This window comes from Myotis lucifugus, unplaced genomic scaffold (genome assembly GCF_000147115.1).
Source record: "Myotis lucifugus unplaced genomic scaffold, Myoluc2.0 scaffold_169, whole genome shotgun sequence".
NCBI lineage: Eukaryota > Metazoa > Chordata > Mammalia > Chiroptera > Vespertilionidae > Myotis > Myotis lucifugus.
In genome coordinates this window covers 2,408,010-2,430,602 of record NW_005871217.1, presented here as the reverse complement: position 1 = coordinate 2,430,602, position 22,593 = coordinate 2,408,010, and the positions used below count along the sequence as shown (strand labels likewise).

The window sequence follows — 22,593 nt, the reverse complement described above, 5'->3', positions numbered from 1 at the left end:
GCAGTATGTTATGCATCAATAGCAGCAACAGCTTTTCCAGGTTCTGCAGTCATCTGAACAAAATTATAGACATCCAGTACACTCCAATAAAAAAAAAAGTAAAAAACAAATCTCCAGAAAACAGCAAAGTTCTGTTACTGTTGTGGTACCTGGCACCATTTTTTTTTTAAGCTTCTCCATCATCATCTGGAAAGAAAACATGCTAGGATAACGTCATTAAAAACAGCTCTGATAAAGCACGGTCACTGCTACGTATCATAAAGCAGGTACACCTATGGATGAGGACAGTGGGTGGGGAGTGAGGGAGGAGGGTGGGGTGGGAACTGGGTGGAGGGGAGTTATGGGGGGAAAAAAGAGGAACAAATGTAATAATCTGAACAATAAAGATTTAATTAATAAAAAAAAAGTAAATGCATGAAAAAAAAATAAAGCAGGTACAAGGTATTTTCCATTCACAGAGGTATGATACAGTCCTGCCCTACGTCTATAATACTAGAGATACAATTAACCCTTTGCACTCCGAACCATTCTGGACATTGGCTACCAGCTACTCAACGCTACTTTGCGGCGGAAACGTGCATTTACAGACCCTCGTATTATTTAGTATAATTTTGGAACCAAGTAACGTATTATAATGATATTGGACTTATATGAATTGGGTGACATCGAGGAATGTATATTTGCAAAAAACACAATATTTTATTGTTTATAATTTTGTACAGTATGATAAGTTTTGTAACACTCCCCAATATGCATTGCAGGCTGATTAGTGCATGTTTGACAGTAATAAGTGGTTTGATGCCTGCCACCAGGTGTTTTCCTGTTAGAACACACAATGCAGTCCTGTTTTCTTTGTCCCACATCGGGAATATGTAGTTTATTGTTTAATCCGACACAAAACCCGCTGACATTTCTTGTATATATCTTAGTAATTTTACGATATTTTGATTTAATTTCTTGTGCCATTTCAAGATAAAACTTCAGGGAAACATGCATGTCTCAAAAAGTTGCGTTGAAATAACTCAATTCCCCGTAATCACTAATAAACTGCAATGTCCCCTGAGAGGGGACATCCGAGTGATATGCTAGAATTCCGATGTCCCCTGAGAGGGGACAGCGGAGTGCAAAGGGTTAAGAAGGCATTGTTTGAGACTTGATTCTGTTTTCCCAGCAGAGGCCCCAAGGGTGGGACGGCTGCTCTGGGAAGACACACCTTCTCAGACAGGTTTTCCTCTCATTAGTGGCACAGTTCTAGGTACGGACTGCTCTTCATGAATATCACCTAAAAACCGTTTCAGAAAGACCAAAACGAACAAACAAAACAATAATCCCCCCCCACACCTCATTGGATTCATATAAAGATGACCAAGTGGAGGCAGGCAAGACTCGCCCCAACCAATATTCACCAAACCCACTGTATGAGTGATCAGCGCTCCACAGGAGAGAAACCCAGCAACACTTCACAGCTTGGGCCACAACCAAAGCACGGCATCATTTCAAAAAGAAGCAGTAGCCGGGCACTGCCCACCCAGGCATGTGCAGGGTGCTGACACCACTTGTCTTTTATGTTTTAAAAATACAGTGGGGCCTTGACTTATGAGTGTCCCGACTAACGAGTTTTTCGAGATACGAGCTGTCTCTCGCCGATTTTTTGCTTTGAGTTGCGAGCTAAAATTCGGGTTACGAGCCAGCTTCAGATACCCCACCGCTAGTTGGCACAGCGAATGTCACAGTGAACGCCACAACATCAGCCCAGCATCACGTGTTTCACTTGTTCACTTTATGATTTGACATACGAGTAATTTGAGTTATGAGCTCCGTCACGGAACGAATTAAACTCGTAAGTCAAGGCCCCACTGTAGAGCTAAAGAAGTAAAAAGTCAGATTAGGCATGTGAATTCTAAAATTTAAAAAAATATATTTTTATTGATTTCAGAGAGGAAGGGAGAGGGAAAGATAGAAACACCAATGATGAGAATCATTGATCAGCTGCCTCCTGCACGGTCCCTAAGGGGGATCGAGCCTGCAATCTGGGCATGTGCCCTGACCAGGGAATCAAACTGTGACCTCCTGGTTCATAGATCTATGCTCAACCACTTAGCCACGCTGGCCGGGCTTAAAATTTGAAATGTATTATTTTTGATATTAAAGGAAGATGTGGATTCCTACATGAAACAGCCTGGGAATGAGACTGCGGATACAGTGCTGAAGAAATTGGATGAACAGTACCAGAAGTATAAGTTTATGGAACTCAACCTTGCTCAAAAGAAAAGGAGGTAAGCATAGAAATTTCCAAGTTTTTAAAAAAGTTAATCTTGTATGACTTAAACTTTTAAAAAGTTGACTTTTTTTTCCAAATTCCAGCTCTGATCTAAATACCTTTTATTAAAGTTCTATGTAGCAATCTTCTTCCTTAATGGTTAGTGCTTTTGTATCCTGTTTAAGAAATATTTGTCTCTTCCAAGTCCATGAAGATATTCTCTTAATGCTTTATTCTTAAAGCTTGATTTCTCATTCACATTTAGGTCTATAATCCAGTTATTCAGAAGTGTGTTGTGCTAAATTTCAAAGCAATCGTGGGATTTTCAAGTATGTTTCTTTGTCTTCTCCACTTACTATAAATTGATAGTTGGATCTACAGTCTTGATCGTATTAAGGTGTTTTTTTGGCAACATTGCTTCATAAGTTTATTATTGTTCTTCCATCAAGAGACCATAAGTATTTTTGTCCCCTTTTTATGATACTCAATGCCCTAGATCCCATTAATTTATTGATTTGCAAGATGAATGATGTTTTAATTCAAGTTGTTATTTATTTATTTATTAAATAAGCTGGCCATAATTCTATAAAAAGAAGCATCCCCCTCATGTACTACTTGGTAAAAAGTGGCTGTAGGGAATCAGTTTCCCTCTCAGTCTCTTCCCTTGCAGGAGTCTTAGCCCTGTAGTTCCTCTCCCCCCCAGCAGCTCTCTGCTGCCTTCCAACAAAGAGGTGGATTTTCTCTGGCTCTTTGAGTGTTAGAGGAGGGAGCGCTGGTCTGTTGCCATCTTAACCTGAAATAATTTCTGTCCTTTAAAAAAACTTTTTACTCTATTTTATTCGGTGCATGCAATCTGAGAATTATGTCATCTTGGTGAATTGAAGCCTATGTAAAATTATGCTGATTGTGTTGAAATCTGTTTTGTTGGATACTTACAGCTACCCCAGCTTTCTTCTGGCTAATATTACTTGGTGTATCTTTTTCAGTCCCTTTATTTTCAACCTTTTTATGATTTATATTTAAGGGTTTTCCATGTAAACAACATATGGTTTATTGTTATTATATTCAGCCTGTTTTTTTATGTAAACAAATTATTGTTTTTAGATACTTTCAAGGTCATCTTCATTATAATTTGTCTATGTGAGGATAGCTTTCTTAACTTCTTAAATAACTACATTTGATCCTTGAGCAATGCAGGGGTTAGGGGTGTCGACCCCCCACCCCAAGTCAGAAATCTGCGTATAACCTTTGACTCCTCAAAAATTTCACTATTAATAGCCTACTGTTGACTGGAAGCATTACTGATACATAGTGGATTAGCATATGTTTTGTATGTTATATGTATTATATATTGTATTTGTGCAATAAAGTAAGCTAGAGAAAAGAAAATGTTAAAGTCATAAGAAAGAGAAAGTATATATACAGTATTTATTTTAAAAATCCATGTATAAGTGGACCCACACAGTTCAAAACTCTATTCAGAGGTCAACCGTGTATGTCAGTTTCCTGTAACTATGTATACCTCTGTGGCTTGTCTTTATCCATAGAGGATTTTGCTTTTGCTCGGAGCTGTGAATCTATACCAGCCTTGAACCACTTGAGCGCTGTTCCAAGTTCTTGAGCAAGTCAGGGGTCTAGGCTCAGGTCTATAGCTGGTATAGGCACCTGCCTTATGATGCCTACTTTTTGCCTGCCCTCTCACTGCTCAACTCAAAGCCATTTCTAGTTTTTTTCCCTTTTACTTTATTTTTTTAAATATGTTTTTATTGATTTCAGAAGGAGGAAGGGAGGGAGAGAGAATCATTGACTGATTGCCTCCTGCATGTACCCACTGGGGATCGAGCCCACAACCTGGGCATGTGGCCTGACTGGGAATTGAACTGTGACCTCCTGGGTCATAGGTTGACGTTATTCAACCACTGAGCCACACCGGCCAAGCCCTTTTATTTTTTTCTGAAATTCACCTCACCTCTGTGATGTCAGCTATGTGTTTTTGCAGCAGATGGCTCTATGTAGCCTGAATACTAACCTTTTTCTTTACATATGTTGCAAATCTTTCTTTGCTGGGGTCCAGCCCCAGCGGTCCAGGGGTTCCCAAAGGTGTGGACGGAGACAGCGTTCATAGCTCTCTAGCTCTCTTTAGTCTCCTGTGCCTGGCTGAGGCCACAGAGAAAGATCCTGAGGCAAGCTGAGCCTTTATTTTATAGTCAGTGGTAAACAAGGTAGTGGTTACCAAAGTTACACTGTTCTTGTGAATTTCACTTGTTTACACTGTTCTTGTGAGTTTCACTTGTTTTTGTTCTTGTTCTTGCTGGACTTTCCTCAGCCCATTAGCTTCCCAGGTAAGATGTAGGGAGCGTCATAAGGTCAAGCCTAATTATGCTTAAGAGGACTGTGCCCTCTAAGCTGGGACTTGTTTGTGACTTTGCCAACAGGTCAGTCCGAGGTTTAACCCTATAGCGCAGCCGTGGGCAAACTACGGCCCGCGGGCCAGATCCGGCCTGTTTTTAATGAATAAAACTAAAAAAAAAAAGGCCATACCCTTTTATGTAATGATGTTTACTTTGAATTTATATTAGTTCACACAAACACTCCACCATGCTTTTGTTCCGGCCCTCCAGTCCAGTTTAAGAACCCATTGTGGCCCTCGAGTCAAAAAGTTTGCCCACCCCTGCTATAGTGGCTCCCCACATCTCACCCTTTTATTTTTATGCTACTATAATGAAAGTTTTTAAGCTACCATAATGAAAGTAAAACTTAAGCATCAAGAACAAAACTCTGGCTATTAAAACAATAACACAATAATGCCAATGCAAAACCCAAAACATTTTAAAACTTAAACATAACATTTTTAAAACTACTAAGAATAATAAAACAATGGCAATGCAAAACAGCAATAAGTAAGTTTCTGCTAAGTGAAAGTTTCTTTTGCTGATTTACTCAGAGTCCTTGGATGTGGCTGTGCAAGACTGGCAGCTAACCAATGCTAACATAGCCAGAAACATGGTTGAGGGAGTAGCTTCCACTTCTTGCTTTTCTATCATCTGCTGGGCCTCAGTTGTTAACTTCGTCAGCTGACCCCATGTTGGCACCTCAGTCCCTTGCGTAGCCTTCGTCATCTTCCTTTTCCGCTTTACTGTCATCTGGGCAACTCTCAGTCTTTGGAATGATGGGACAAGGAGCTTCTCTGGGTCCATTGTGGTGACGCTCGTAATGCTCTGGTACCCAAATTGGCTGCACTGCTCCTTCTGGAAAGATACAAAACACAACCTCTTCCCCACATCATTACTAGATCTGGTAAAACTCTTGGCTGGTTTTTGTATCCTTCTACCAGGCTAAACCAGCAGAGGCTATTGTACAAGAGGCCCGATGCCTTTTGGCTGCTGTACCACCCTCTGCATTGTAATTTTTAAAAATTTAGCATATAACATTCTTCTCCCCCTTTTTTGTTTTTATAGAAAAGGTTTATATTGATGGAATTCTGACCATATGTAAACATACATCCTGCTCTGTATTCACAACTTCCACTTCAACCCAAAAAGCCGCAGCTTCACATTTCTACCCATCAATTGGCTCCACCCCCGAGCCTCAGCACCTCAAAACAAAGCCCCAATTTTGAGCCAAACTGTTAGTTTTCCCTTTTGTGTCAAGAACTAACTTTGATATGTTAAACATTTACTCAATCCAAAACAGGCATTAAAAAGAAAAACCCCAAATGCTCTCTTGTATCCATTTTAAGAGTAGGATTGGCGCTTTCCGCTATTACCTGAGTCCTGATCTATCACCCCAGGGAGAGCTTTCCAATCCTGCACTTTCCCGGGGTGGAAAGGCTGCAGTGGGGTTAAGGATAAGGCTCCTTGGGCCCACCTTCTCCCATGCCTCTACATTTACCTTTCCGGCACCTTTCTTTCCTCAGAAAAGCATGGACACACTTGTATAAAACGTTCCGTCTGACTGGGAGTAACCTAACTTCTCTGCTAGCAAGCATATGTGTTAAAAGATCAATACAGAGTCTTTTTCCTTTAGACTCAGTATGGCACATCTTCTCAATCTAAGTTCTGTACTATCCACCTTCTTACCCTACTTATCTTCTATAGGGGGATCTGCAGTACCCTGGTGGAGTCCTATCCGTCCGAGTGTGGGGCTTCTTAATGGGGGCGGGGGGGCGCTTACCTAGGGGAATTCTGTTCGGCCTGTTCGGGCTCCATATGCCAGAGTTCAGCCCCATTTCTTTGTAGTCTGTTATTTATCTTTAACTTTACCTTCAGCTATGTAAAATTTCTGTAGTATTTCATAATTCTCTTGTGGTGATCTCTTTAATACATGAATCCCATGCCTTTTATCTTTAACTGGAAATTTTGTGATTGCCATTTAAAAGTTTTTTTTCTATCATCTGTTAATTTTTTTCTTCTCTCCTGGGATTGCCTGTTAATATGGATGTTGACACTTCCAATTCTGCCTTTCATTTCTTTTTATCATCTCTTCTGCTGACTTTGTATTTCATTTGTCTTTTGGCAATTAGATGGATATCTGTGAGTCCTTTATTTCAACCATTATTACATTTTCTATAACTAATAGTTTTGGTTGGTTCTTACTATATCTGCTTGTTTCTTCTTCATATTACCAATATCCTGTCTTTTCTCTTTGAGGTACTTTTAATACTTACTGTATAATGTTATCTTTTAGTATTTAATTTTGTTTCATCTGATAGAGGTTGTTGAGTTTATTTTCTTTATTTAATTATAGTTGCGTTTATCAGATTACCATTTCTTTGCCCTGTCAGCTCATATTCTCTCAGGGATATTAGTTACTTTGGCCAGTAATGTATGTGGGGGTGGGAGAAATTTAAGTCCATCCTGGTTTGGAGAGATAGGAAGAATGCTGCTGGCGTTAAAATATAGGGCGTGGCCACTAGACAAATGCTCCCTCTCCCTAACTAAGTAACTTGGCTTACAGGGATTCTCTTTTCCTTTGCCCTTGGCTTTCTTCACTGACATCACCCCTGGGTGTGGGAGTGGGGAATGGAGACTGCTGAGGCCAGTACATACTTGTACTTATCTTCTCAGCTCCTCCTGTCCTTGGCCAATTCTACTGTTTTTCTACCCTGTAACAGTTATGGGGTAGGTATAGTGATTCACCCAGGGCAATTCAGAAGGAGAAAAAAAAAAACACCCAGAGAGTTCTTCCTTAGCCTACTCCCCTATTGAAGACTTAGTTCACTTCCTTTCGAAGCTACTTCACTTCCCTACCTACTCCCAGGACCTAGAGATCTCCACTGTCCAAATAATAACAAAGACCAAGAACTGACCCAGTTGTCCATTAACAGGAGGTTAGATAAGTTGTTTTGTATTCATAATTGGATATTACACAGCAGTGAAAATGAATGAACAAGTCCTAGGAAACTAAATGAGGTTAAAACGTAAACCTCCTAAAGTGCATGAGATCGTTTTTATTGAGCTGAGAAACCAGTAAAGCATATATTTAGCGATACACATGTATGTGATGAAGCTATTTGAAAAAGGATACAGTGACTGTGAACACAGTTCAGGAGAGCTACTGTCTCTTGGCATGGAGAAAGGTGGGGAGAGGAATGTAGTGCTTGGACATGCACAGTGGCCTTGGCAATCCGGTTTCTAGGTTAGCTGGGGCTGCAGCTGCTTGATTCATTAATATGCATCATAATTTATGTATCACATATAATTTATACACACAAAAATATAGAAATAATTTACATGGAAAAAACTTGATCTGAACATACTTATGTTGTGTGTGTATTAGATATTTTACAAATGAATACACTTAACTCAGTTTCTAACATTTAGGTCTGAGACATTTTGACATGATTTTTGTAAAGTGTATAAAGGCTGTGTCTAGATGCATTTTTGTGTGCATATCTAGTTCTAGGCTAGTAGTTTTGCTGGTAGCTATCGATGTAACTTAACCTTTTGTATGGGATCAAACTCATCATGCCCATCATCATTTTTTAAAATTTCTGTCTTTAAACAAATGATCCATTTATAATTTAAAAAAGCATTTATCAACTTAAAAGCATGTATCAAGAAAAATTACCCAAAGCTTAAAAGAATCACTAAGTTATACTGTGTCATAATGTGGTGTGTTACACAGTCAGTGATGTTGTACATTTCTTTTTTTAAAATTAAATCTTTATTGTTCAGATTATTACAGTTGTTCCTCTTTTTTCCCCCATAGCTCTCCTCCACCCGGTTCCCACCCCCCCTCCGCCCCCCCTCACTGTCCTCATCCATAGGTGCACAATTTTTGTCCAGTCTCTTCCCGCATCCCCCACACCCCTTTCCCCCCAATAATAGTCAGTCCACACCCTTTCCTTGCCCCTGGTTCTATTATATTCACCAGTTTACTCTGTTCATCAGATTTTTTATTCACTTGATTTTTAGATTCACTTGTTGATAGATGTGTATTTGCTGTTCATAATTTTTATCTTTACCTTTTTCTTCTTCCTCTTCTTAAAGAATACCTTTCAGCATTTCATATAATACTGGTTTGGTGGTGATGAACTTCTTTAGCTTTTCCTTATCTGTGAAGCTCTTTATCTGACCTTCAATTCTGAATTATAGCTTTGCTGGATAAAGTAATCTTGGTTGTAGGTTCTTGGCATTCATTACTTTGAATATTTCTTGCCACTCCCTTCTGGCCTGCATAGTTTCTGTTGAGAAATCAGCTGACAGTCGTATGGGTACTCCCTTGTGGGTAACTGACTGTCTTTCTCTTGCTGCTTTTAAGATTCTCTCTTTGTCTTTTGCTCTTGGCATTTTAATTATGATGTGTCTTGGTGTGGTCCTCTTTGGATTCCTTTTGTTTGGGGTTCTCTGTGCTTCCTGGACTTGGAAGTCTATTTCTTTCACCAGGTAGGGGAAGTTTTCTGTCATTATTTCTTCAAATAGGTTTTCAATATCTTGCTCTCTCTCTTCTTCTTGCACCCCCATAATTCGGATGTTGGTACGCTTGAAGCTGTCCCAGAGGCTCCTTACACTATCTTCGTATTTTTGGATTCTTTTTTCATTTTGCTTTTCCGGTTGGGTGTTTTTTGCTTCTTCGTATTTCAAATCTTTGACTTGATTCTTGCGATCCTCTAGTCTGCTGTTGGAACTCTGCATAATATCCTTTATTTCAGTCAGTATATGCTTAATTTCTAGTTGGTCCTTTTTCATAACCTCGAGGGTCTCACTAGAATTCTTGAGGGTCTCACTACATTTATTGGCGGTCTCACCAGACTTTTTGAGGGTCTTACTAAATTTATTGGTGGTTTCTAGAAAGTTCTTGAAAAACCTTAAAAGTGTGGTTTTGAACTCTATATCCAGTAGTTTGCTTTCCTCCATTTCTGTCATTTGTGTCCTGTTTCTTTGTCTCCGCATTTTTTATGCTTCCCTGTGTTGATACAGTGGCTTTCTGTGCTAGGTGTCCTGTAGGGCCCAGTGGCTCAGCCTTCCCAATTACCTGAGGTGAACACTCTTGGTGCACCCCCTTGTGGTCTTTGTGCACAGTCTTGTTGTAGTTAAGCCTTGATTGTTGTAGGTATCATTGGGAGGAATTGACCTCCCGGCCAATTGGCTGTGAGAATCAGCTGTGTCTGCAGTGGGAGAACTTCTGTGCTGGAAACACCCCTCCGGGGCAAGACTTGCTTCAATGGGGCTTTGGTGCTCACTGAGTCTGCCCCCTGAGTGTGTCCCTTATGGATCTGAGGAGGTGAAGTCTGGATGGTCCCACTCTGACCACCGGGCACACTGGCTCTTGGATCTCTAAGGAGGTGCTAATCTAGCCTTTGCCTGAGGCTACCCAGCAGAAGCCAGCTGTGATGCAATGCAAGTTGCCTGGGGCCTTAGGTCAGCTACAAGTTTGTTAGGTAATTTTCAGATTGCAAAGGGCCAGGCCTTTCATATGCAAAAGCCAGCACACAGCTTCGGTGGGGCGGGGTCCCAGGTGATCAACAGGGCGGAGCAAGCAGCTATGGCTGCCCTCAGAGGCCCCACTTCTCAGTGTCCCGGCAATCGCTGCAAGCACCTCCGAGAGAAAGCCGCCTTCGAGTTCCGACCGATGCCAGACAGTCCAGTTTCTCCCATATGAGTCTGGGTCCCAGAGACTCGCCCGGAACTGGAGCTCAGAGCTTGAGACTCCCTACCGATTGAAAAATACAACCGTGTCTTCAGCCACCAGCTCTCTCCCCGTGTGCCTCCGTACCTCTGTACTTTACTTCCGCACCGCAGCTCCTCTGAGTCTCGGTATGCTTTTCTCTTTCCTTCTAATTGTAGAATTTCCACTCAGCCAGCCTTCCTGTGGTTCTGGATGATGTCCGTTCCATCTTTTAGTTGTATTCTTTTTTTTTTTTAAATATATTTTATTGATTTTTTACAGAGAGGAAGGGAGAGAGATAGAGAGTTAGAAACTTCGATGAGAGAGAAACATCGATCAGCTGCCTCCTGCACATCTCCTACTGGGGATGTGCCCGCAACTCAGGTACATGCCCTTGACCGGAATCGAACCCGGGACCTTTCAGTTCGCAGGCCGACGCTCTATCCACTGAGCCAAACCGGTTTCAGCTTTAGTTGTATTCTTGAAGTGGTTGTGCTAAGCAGCAATCTCCAGTGTTTACCTATGCCGCCATCTTGGTTTTCTCTCTGTACATTTCTTACAGTGTGACAAGCGTAAGCCCTGAGAAGCTGCCAGTGTACTTGGCTGGCATTTGGCTGACGGTGATGTATAGTCTGTGCATTGAGTACTCGCCAGGAGCAGCTACATGCAGCCCTGGATAGGGAGTTGGTGGTTTCCAGTGGTTTTGAGTTCAGAATATAATATTTGAATGCACATTATTTTTAAAAGTAATCTGCTTAAAATGCAGTTTTGATCAAATGTGGAACTTCTGAATCATCTCTGTGGAATCTGGTTTGCTCTTGAAATGTTAAGTAATGATGTGATGTTTGATAGACTGGGGCTTTGTGTACAATAGGTATTCTATAAATACTGTTATCGTATCTAAATATGTTAGTAAATATTTATGTCTTAAATATTTTGATAAACCTTATGAAAGATCTTAAATATTTTTTATTTGTAAATAGTCCTCAAGAACATATCAGTATAATAGGCAAAGTTTGTAAGACTGTGTCCTGGTGTTTATTCTTGCTGCGAAACCCTAGGTTAACCTCTTTTCTTATTCACAGGCTAAAGGGTCAGATTCCCGAAATTAAGCAGACTTTAGAAATTCTGAAATACATGCAGAAGAAGAAAGTAAGTGCATTTTTGTTTATAAATGTGAGTGAATCAGGATACTTCAGAGATGCGTTTTTCTTGACTCTGCTCACTGGTATTTGATCTGTGCTGGGAGATCCAGTCAGCCTTCTCGACCACGTGTACTGATGTTATAGGCAGTGTGCTTCCATGGTAAACGTGGTTTTGTGGCTTCCTCCCCCAAACCATGTTTAATTCTAGGGCTCGTACTTGGATTATTTTATTTCTGTGTAGTATTCGCAAAACTTAAATGCAATTTGAAATTATTTTATATAACGAAAAGAAGACGTCTTATTTTGCAGTAGCAGCATCTAAGGTTTTTTGTTGTTGTTACTGTTCTCCCTGAGAATAAGGAGGGAGTCCAAGACTTCTAGAGCTGGAAAGAATCTTAGAAATTATGTTTCAGATTCTCGTTTCACAGCTGAGCATACAGTTACAGAGAAGTTCTTACCCAATGTCACATAGCTAGTTACTGGCAGAACTGGATTTGAGAATCTTCGGAGTCTTAATCCAATACTCATTAACTAAAAGAAATCTGTAAAAATTAAATTTCATAAGGATGTTGTATTAAAAGGTTATATGTGTGGATATGTGATGTATTACTTGACTGGTAGAATAACTGCATTTCCAGTATATTATTTTATGTCGGTGAACTTGGTAAGATTTTAGAACTGGTTGGTTGGGCATGAAGCACTGATTAAATACGAATAATAGCTAACCCTTGTGTAGTGCCTACTCTGTACCAGGCACGAGTGTGTGTGTGTGTGTGTGTGTGTGTGTGTGTGTTCGAGTGTTCACGTGTGTGTGTTCGCACGCGCGCTCTGCTTGTGATGGCCTTCAGAGGTGTGAGGACTATTATCCGTATTTTACACATGAGGAACCTGAGACACAGAGGTTAAGTGATATGCCAAATTTTTTTTAAACTTGTTTTGTAACGCCAGTTTTTAACTGTAGTGACCTTTTTAAAAATATATATATTTTATTGATTTTTTTACAGAGAGGAAGGAAGGGAGAGGGATAGAGAGTTAGAAACATCGATGAGAGAGAAACATCGATCAGCTGCCTCCTGCACACCTCCTACTGGGGATGTGCCCGCAACCAAGGTACATGCCCTTCACTGGAATCGAACCTGGGACCTTTCAGTCTGCAGACAGATGCTCTATCCACTGAGCCAAACCGGTTAGGGCGATATGCCAAATTTACACAGGTAGTAGGCAGTTGAACCAGAATCCATGTCCAGCCATCTGGCTCCAAGCATTCATTTCTTTTACCACTATACTTAGTTTGTATGATGGTGCTGTTTTTTTATTTTTATTTTTTTGAAATATATTTTTATTGATTTCAGAGAGGAAGGGAGAGGGAGAGATAGAACCATCAATGATGAGAGAGAATCATTGATTGGCTGCCTCCTGCATGCCTCCTGCAAGGGACAGGCCCGCAACCTAACTGGGAATCGAACCGTGACCAACTGGTTCTTAGGTTGATGCTCAACTACTGAGCCACACCGGCTGGGTACATGATGGTACTAGTTTAAATGGCTTAGGTTCAGCTGTGAGCTCTCCTTTATGACCTTGGTATTAAACTGGCCTGCTTATAGTACTGTCATTTTTTTTTTTGAAGGAGTCCACCAATTCAATGGAGACCAGATTCTTACTGGCAGATAACCTGTACTGCAAAGCTTCAGTTCCTCCTACCGATAAAGTGTGTCTGTGGTTGGGGGTAAGTAAATATAATAGCCGCAGCTTCATTGGCTGACATTGTTTTCCCTGCACAACAGTATTGTTTCAGCTACGTAAATGCTTATCTCCTTTTGACTGTTGAAGGAAGGGATGGGATTCAGGTGGTCCATATTAGAAATTGACTGAAATTAGGAGTGCGATGAAGATTGTTACAAAAACCTTCTCAAGTCTCTCCCAAACAAACACAACTGACCAAGCCCTACTTCCCTTCAGCTACTGCTTTATCTCTTATATGTAACTGAAGGCGGGGCAATGGAAGGAACTGCTGAACCTCAGATAAATGTTCCTTCCCAATAGGAGTTTATAAGTTCTAGAAAGATCTCTCTAAACTTGGTGGTGGTGGGGGGGAAGATTATTATAAAAAAAAAACCTTGAGGTTGGAGTTCAGTTTTTAAACCATACACTTGAGCTTTAGATGATTTCATAGACCTTGCTTTGATGTTTCCTTTATTACTCCTCTCAGTCCCCTAACCAAGCCATTCCTGACTGTCTAGCTCAGCGGTCGCCAACCTTTCAGACCTCACGGACCACCAGTGGTCTGTGGACCACCGGTTGGTGACCGCTGGTCTAGCTAGCCGTCCATAGGTCTTGTTATCACAGGCAAGTTCCCATACAAAAACAGAAAGTCAAGGGTACTGCTCCCAGCTTTCCCCACTGAGGACTCCCTCTTGCTGCTGTTTTGTGGAATCACCCCTGAGAGAGACCTATGAAAGGTGGACCGTTTAGTACAGAAACTCACCTCTCTAACCCTCAGTTCCTCCTCCTGGTTGTTGTGGACTGTAATATCTTCAGAGTTTGTGTACTTAATTCTATACGATCATTGCCATATTTGTTGAGTTTTACTTCTGCAAGTGGAACCGCCATTCACCCAGCGGCTCAAATCCTAGGGGTCATTCACCTTGGTTTCTCTTTCCCTCCACCCACATTCCATCAGCAGGCGGGGATGAGATGATTCCATACATTAGCCTGGGACAACAGGGAACTCTGGGAAGAATTACGGCTGGAGCCCACCTGACATCTCACACTAGGATGAATTCCACATGGATCACATACTTACACGAAGTGCTGACACCATCAAAGTTTAGGCCAACTCCGAGACGACTTATTTTGTAACCCTGAAATAGCAATGGTTTTTTAGGCCACAAAGGTCAGGAGTCGTAAGTCAAAAGACAATGAAGAGGAAACTCATATTGCAGCAAAGCACTAAGAGTTTTGCAGGGGGACTAGGAGTTGTGTTTTGGGCATGTCCGTCCTAGACGCCTATTTAGAGTGTCAGGTGCGGAGGCTGATAAGGCAGCGTTTGAGGAGTGACTCAACTGAGGAGAAATTCTTGGCACAGGGTATTTCCTGAAGAACAATTGATGCTTTCTAGCATAAATGAAGTGTTTTTAAATGTATTACCTGAATTTTTATGCAGTTTTCTAATTACGGATTGCGTTACTCAGTATTTTTGCAGCACCTACTTTGTGCCAAACACTTTCATGTTGTCTCATTTGATGCTAACAGTAATCCTGTGAGTCATTTTTCAATTCCATTTATCCGATGAGGAAAGTGGTTCAGGAAATGCTTGGTGGTAAGTCAGGTGATAGGAGGAGTTCTGAGCTGGAAAAGGTATGGTTCCCCCTCCACGGTGCACACACCCCAAGTGTCGGCAGTAACACCAGCTCTTGAGAATCCCAGACACAGTCACCTTGCCTTCACCCCTAACATCTGTTGGAGGTAGAAGGGGGACAGTAAAAGCTAGCTGTTTTTCTTATTGAATCAAACATAGATGTATTGGAAAACTTTTAAATTATTGTATCTTAACCTCAGAAACAGCTATTTAAATGGATTCAAATGTAACACTACTTAGTGTCATGATGGAAAGATAGGTTTTGGTATCTAAACATATGGTTTTTACCCTAATTCTCCCATTTACTTACTAGCTATGCAAACATAAGCAACCTAACATTTCAGCCTGTTTTTTAAACTGTAAAGATGAAAATAACTTGCCTTACCAGGGTTGTTACTAGGAGTAAATGATATAATGTATGTAAATATATTCTCTAACCCAGGGGTCAATAAACTTTTTTTTTTTTAATCCTCACCTGAGGATATTTTTCCCATTTTCCCATTGATTTTTAGAGAGAATGGAAGGGAGGGAGGGAGAGAGAGAGAATGAGAGAGAGAGAAAAAGAGAGAAAGAGAGACACATCGAATGGTTGCCTCCTGCACACACTCCGACCCTGATCGGGCCGGGGTCAAACTTGCAACCATGTATGTACCCTTGACTAGGGATTGAACCTGAGACCCTTTGGTCTGCGGACTGATGCTCTAACCACTGAGAAAACTGGCCAGGGCTCAATAAACTTATAAAAAAGGTCAGAGAGTAAATGTTTTTGGTTTTGCAGACCACTTGGTCACTGTCACAACTACTCAGCTCTGACACTGGCTTGAAAGCAGAAGTGCGTGGAGAATAGCTGGGTTCCAATAAAACTTAAGACAGAAGGCAGCCAGCTGGATTTCGCCCAGCCCCTGCTCTAACCTACAAAGCACTATGTGAATGTTTAGTAATTCTCATGACTTTCTCTCTTCCTCTCAGGCTAACGTAATGCTTGAATATGATATCGACGAAGCTCAGGCATTGTTGGAAAAGAATTTAACAACTGCCACAAAGAACCTGGATTCTCTTGAGGAAGACCTTGACTTTCTTCGAGATCAGTTTACTACCACTGAAGTCAGTATCCTTTCTTAACAAGAAACAAAGGGAGGAAAGGGTAAAGATGTTTTCAATGTTCTTTCTTACATTGCTTTAACGAGAAGAATGTCCTTATTCTTAGACCAATCAGTCTTACCTCCTGCCACTGACTCTTCCTGCCCTGGCCCTCCCCCCAAATGCCACACCCTTTGCTTTTCCTCACTTTGTTCCTCCTGCCTGGAATGATTTCCTCCTATTTACCTGGGTTACTTTAAAAAAATGTTTTTATTGATTTCAGAAAGGAAGAGAGAGGGAGAGAGAGATAGAAACATCAGTGATGATAGAGAATCTTTGATTGGCTGCCTCCTGCACGTCCCACACTGGGGATTGAGCCCACCACCCAGGCATGTGCCCCTGACCGGGAAGGGAACCGTGACCTGGTTCATGGGTCGATGCCCAACCACTGAGCAACACTGGCCGGGCATACCTGGCTTACTTTTTATCCTTCATATTTCAGCACAAGCATCAGAACATTTCTGAACATTTTCTGACCCTCTCAGGGTGTTTTGTTCCTCTGGGCTTACTTAGCACTTTGCACATAGTTCTTCATTTGTTTTTCATGTCAGACTGCGAGTTCTTCAAGTGTAGAAGCTGTACTTTCTCTCTCTTCTCCACAGTATGTAGCACCTAGCAGGCATTGAGTGCTTGGGTGAGGGAAGGCAGGCCTGTTTGAGGCCCAGAGCGGGGATGGTGTGTGACTTGAATGTAAAGACTTTGGAGAAGAAAATAACCTGTATAATTCCCAGAAGATAGCATAGGAGCAAACCTAGATGACCTTGAGTATGATGATGACTTTGTGGATACAACACCAAAGTCACTATCCATGGAAGAAGTACAGTGGGGTCTTGACTTACGAGTTTAATTCGTTTCGAGACCGAGCTCGTTAAGGAGCTCGTTAACTCAAGTTACTCTATCAACTCAATGCAAAAAATCGGCCGAGAGACAGCTGGTATCTAAAAAAACTCGTTAGTTGGGACACTCGTAAATCAAGGCCCCACTGTAATTGATATGTGAGGGCCTACACAGGTGCTGCTTGTGGAAAGGAAAAGATGTAGGTGCTTAATAATTTTTTTTTTTGGTGCTTAATAAATTGAGTGACCTGTTAAAGGGAAGGGCAAAGGTAAAATTATTGATAATTAAATTGTACTAATTTAAATATTACATATCAGGATAAGGGGCTGTCTTTAAAACTGTTGACAGTGTCAAGCACATATATGTTAAATATAATACCATAATTGATTAAATATGCTAAACAATTGCTGATTTGACAACTTGACTTAATTTTGGTGGAATTTAGTTCCAGTATTTTCGTAGCAAATGATACTATAGCAAGATGGCTCATGCCCTGATCGGTTTTGCTCAGTGGATAGAGCGTCGGCCTGCGGACTCAAGGGTCCCGGGTTCGATTCCGGTCAAGGGCATGTACCTTGGTTGCGGGCACATCCCCAGTGGGGAGTGTGCAGGAGGCAGCTGATCGATGTTTCTCTCTCATCGCTGTTTCTAACTCTCTATCCCTCTCCCTTCCTCTCTGTAAACAACGAATAAAAAAAAAAAAAAGATGGCTCACAACACTACTTGTCACCAGTATTTTGTGTGTGTGATTTCTGACTTTGATTCAATGTGTGTGCATACCTAGTCATTGCAAATGTTATCTTTAGAATTGCACTTGCATTTTCTTTAACAATTCTTGCAGATATGGCCAGGGTTTATAATTGGGACGTAAAAAGAAGAAACAAAGATGATTCCGCCAAGAACAAAGCATAATTCTCTCAATGAAAAATGTGGTTCATTTTTCCAAACATGTTCTTTTAAATATTCCAAAGTTTATTCTTAAAAGTGGACATTAGTTTGAATGTTTTTTAAACAGTAAGAATGATCATTAAAACTTTAAAAAGAGATAAACACCAACACCATTTTATTTATTTATGAAAACAAAATTAATTCCAAATATTTTATGGAATTAGCAGTATTTTTTACTTTTTATTTGCATTTCCAACATAGTAAATGCTACTTTCATCATTGTTTTGTTTGTTTATTATAAGAAAAGTCTTAATTGAAATGGCTGAAAACGGATGTATGCTGTGGAGGCTGAATTCTGGACACTTAAGCACAGTTTACTTTTTCTTTATTATATGATGTTACTCTCAAATATTTGCAGACTTGCTTTTCTTCAGTACATGTGGGGCTTTATAGTCCTCTGTTGCTGTTATTTATTATAATCTGTACTTTGCAGGAAATGGTCATTTGCCTTCTTAAGTTTTAAGAGGGTTCTTAAGACAACACTTTTTCCTGTCCTCTGTCAGTGCACAGTGTCTTTGCAATGCCAACATAAGGGAGATTTCAGCCAATATGAAATAACAAAATTACCCACTCAAAACTCTTGGCTAAGGTGATTTTGTATTTCTTAATTCTCCAAAGCAGCTGAACAAAAATATTAAGATTAAAAACAACGGTTGAAACGACTTGTTTTTGTGTGTGTGTGTGTGTTTTTTTTATTCATGTTAAAACCTTATAGGAATAGTAGTGGGTGATACAGATTCTGGGAAAAACACAAATGTATTATTCCCTCTCCATGTAGTAAAAAGTATACTTACTTGTACAATGTTTTGTACTTGTATTTCGTGTTATTAAAACAGTGAAGTTAAAACTGGCATGACACCCTTTTCATGTCATTCTTTCTCAAGTTAACATGGGTCTTTTCACATACCCGTAAAGTTTATTTACTTGTACATATAACTTGCATGTCTCAAGAACTTCTGATGTTTGTAAAAAAACATATAAAATCCCCTTGGAGGGATGGCAGATACGCAAACAATTGAGAAGTTCAATCTGAAAGGTACCAAAGTTCCTTGAGTCAGTTTTTCTTCCATAATTTTAAATTCCCATGCTTTAGAATTTGAGGTTTATAAACATCTTACAATATTAAAAGTGCTACTTTTCCCCAAACTTTACTATGGTAAGAATACTGGTACAAAATGTTTTTGGTACTATTAGTACTGGAATGATTTGCTCAGATCTCTCTTAGTTTAAGTCCATGAAAATGGAAATATGAATTTTTGGGTATTCCAGGCAGTAAGAAGAGACACAGCTTTTTAGAAATATATATATATACACACCCAGTATGTTGAGGAATGGTGTTAGGCTCTGATAATTACATAAAAGAAAGATATTTAAATTCTGCCTCAGCCAGATCATTTCTCATATAATGGTTTACATTTTCAGAATTAACATAGCCAACTTGACTTGACATATTTTCAAGCTTAATCAGAATAGTAGTATAATATACCTAGAGAAGATATGGGAAAAGGATTAACTATAAAACTTGATACTGGGTAACAAATATGTTGGAAATGTAACTGAAATCTAATTATTTTTGCATGATAAAACCAAGGTTTGTTTTAGAAAATGGAGGGAAAAGATTTTAAGTTTCACTTGTAGTCTCCCTTAACATTCTGTCTTCCATTTCTTTTTCTATGCATAGTTTTTTAAAAATAACTTAAATATTTTTTTCTGTGATTTTTATCCATTCTTTACTTAACATGGAATTTACTTATATAGTGCTATTACATTAACATACTAGTTTTATAGTAGAAGTCTAATGTAGTAGACTGTGATTCACAGACATCTGGGTGGCTTTAAATTGTTTTCTCTACTTAACAAAGAATTCACTTTACATTTTTGTATAGGGCTTTTTCTTGTATTTACGATTTCCCCCCCTGAGATTAGATTACCAAAAATATAATTATGGTGTTAACGATTGTAGCATTTTATTTTCTGGGGTTAACAGAGTAGTTTTGTCAGAAGCAACAGCAGGGGCTGATGGAAAGCACAGTTCATTCCCACTGCCTACCCTCTGCCATACAAACACGGATGGCCTTATCCAAAGCTGCATAGCCAGTCAGATCCAGCTCCCGAATTTCCCCCCTTTGTACCATGATGCCTTGCTCCTTTATGACTAAATTTGGTAAAAGTGTTGACTTAAGTTCAATCCTTTAATGAATGAATACTCTCCTTTGTCTGTATGTTTGCTGTTCTCTGCCCTAATCTTCAGTGGTACCTTTATGGGTCTTAAGCCATTTCTTAAAGGTTTACTTAGCTTGGTTGGTTCTAATCTCATACCCTTTTGATAGCCATGCCTGTGCCTATTTGGTATTAATGTGGGATTGTGCCGTCTCTGAAGACACTGCCAAGTGCATGCACAACACCCATCACAGCTACACATATAAACTCCCAGGGCCTGGATAGGCCATGTCTGACACTAGTTTACTCTGAAGGACACGAAACAGGCAAGACACCATGCCAGGGGGCAGCTTTAGACACAGTTCTGTGGGAATTCTGGCAGCAGTCCTCACAAACTACACAGATGGGTGCAGGAGTCCCAGGCTTAGGAGCCCGAAGGGACCACTACCTCCTGGAAAAATCCCCCGTGCATAGCATCCCCATGTCCTGGCCAGGGACAGGCCCCAGGGACAACAGGTGCACTGCACTGGGAAGCCAGATCTGTGGCTCCCAGCAAGTGTTTACGACCACTGACAGCCCTCCTGACTTGGACACAAGGTACTACCCTGGGCATGTTACATGAATCAATTTCCCTTGGTCCCACAGCTGATGGTCCATCTTCATCAGGTTTCCAGGGGCAACTGAGCTAGAAAGCTAACCCAAGGTCAGTTGGTCACCTTGAAAGGAGAAAGGGGTTTGGAACACCTCTCTCTTGTAGTAGTTGAATCTTGTATAATCATATCCCAGTTGTTACAATGGTTTATTTCCTTTTCCAGTTCCTTTTACATAAGGCCCCTTGGCTATTAAGTGCCTCTGCCAAAAAAAAATAGTAATAATCATATATTTTCAAGGGCCAGATGGAAGCTTTTCTGTCTGTGTTAGGTAAAAATAAGGCATCAGCTGGAAAGTCCAAGTAGTTAGTCTCCAAAGCTTTATAATTACACAATGGGTTGGAGAGCTTTTATCTTCTTGACTCAAAAACCAAGTGATGCCATAATTTTAGACTATTTAGTCATTACAGAATGACTTTCTAGAATAGTGGCCAAAATTGATTATATTTCTCATGTTTATACTTTTTATTTTGATACTTTATAACTACAACCAGTGTCATAAAGGAGATGGGCCTGCTGATTAACCATATTTCCTACATATCAATACTCTACAAATTGTGAGAAGGAACCATTTTTTTAAAAAATACATTTTTTATTGATTTCAGAGAGGAAGGGAGAAGGAGAGAGAGAGAGAGAGAGAGAGAGAGAGAGAGAGAGAGAGAGACATCAATGATGAGAGAGAATCGTGGATTGGCTGCCTCCTACATGCCCCACACTGGGGATCGAGCCCACAACTTGGACATGTGCCCTGACTGGGAATTGAATTGTGACCTCCTGGTTCATAGGTTGACACTCAACCACTGAGCCACACTGGCAAATGTCCCCTTTTTATAAGGACACCAGTCATTTGGATTAGGGATGTACCCGACTCTAGTATGATCTCAACTAATTCCATATGCAAAGACTCTATTTCCAAGTAAAGTCACATTCACAGGTACTAAGGGTTAAGACTTCAACATAGCTTCTTGGGGAACACAATTCAGCCCGTAATAGTTGCCATGCACTCAGCTACCACCCTGGTCCAAGTCACCAACATGTCTCCCCTGGATCATGGCATCACCTCCTGACTGCTCCCTGCTTCCACCTTTGCCCTCCTTCAGTCCATACTCTATTTTAACTTTTTTTTTTTAATCCTCACCCGAGGATATTTTTCCATTGATTTTTAGAGAGAGTGGAAGGTAGGGGGAGAGAGAGAGAGAAACATCAATGTGAGAGAGAGACATCGATTGGTTGCCTCCTACACTCGCCCGGACCAGGGTCGGGGTTTGAGCCTGCAACCCAGGTTCATGCCCTGGACGGGAATGGAACCTGGGACTCTTCAGTTCGCAGGCCAACACTCTGTCCACTGAGCCAAACTGGCCAGGGCCTTCGGTTCATACTCTAAAGCAGTGGTCGCCAACTGGTGGTCCGTGAGGTCCGAAAGGTTGGCGACCACTGCTCTAAAGCCAGAGGAGAGGGATCTTGGTACAATGTAAGTCAGAGCAGGTGTCTCTTGCTCAAAACTTCCTAGTGACTCCCATCTCACTTAGAGCAAGCCACAGTCCTTAAAATGGTCTATAAAATGCTACCCAGTCTGAGTCCCCCACTCCGTTTCTAAATTCATTTGCATAAGATGGCTTCCAATCTCTTCATTTACCCCCTAACATCCTTCCCCTTGTGCATTCGGCTCCAGCACAACTGTCTCTCTGCTCTTCCTGGAATGCACTTGTTTTGCTCCTATCTCAGGACTTTCCCACTTGTTCTCTTTTTCTGGAAAGTGCATCCTAGAAATCTACAGATAGCTACATGGCTCACTCCTCAATGAGGTTGTGAGGTTGCCACTCAAATGTAACTTCATAAATAAGCTTCAGCCCTCGCTGGTTTGGCTCAGTGGATAGAGTATCGGCCTCCGGACTGAAGGGTCCCGGGTTCGATTCTGGTCAAGGGCACATGCCCAAGGTTGCAGGCTCGATCCCCAGTAGGGGACGTGCAGGAGGCAGCCCATCA

At 40.8% G+C, this 22,593-nt stretch overlaps 1 protein-coding gene across 1 annotated transcript in view; it reads left to right on the top strand.

The window, feature by feature from the left end:
- The window catches only part of VBP1 (VHL binding protein 1), a 20,681-nt gene extending 2,031 nt beyond the window's left edge, over positions 1–18,650 (top strand). The window contains exons 2-6 of the mRNA XM_006096173.3: positions 2,152–2,276; positions 11,455–11,521; positions 13,142–13,240; positions 15,842–15,980; positions 17,691–18,650. Of these exons, the coding sequence (XP_006096235.1) occupies positions 2,152–2,276; positions 11,455–11,521; positions 13,142–13,240; positions 15,842–15,980; positions 17,691–17,761 (501 nt within the window). The 3' untranslated portion in view covers positions 17,762–18,650. The remainder of the gene's footprint in view (positions 1–2,151; positions 2,277–11,454; positions 11,522–13,141; positions 13,241–15,841; positions 15,981–17,690) is intronic.
- The last annotated feature ends 3,943 nt before the right edge of the window (positions 18,651–22,593 follow it).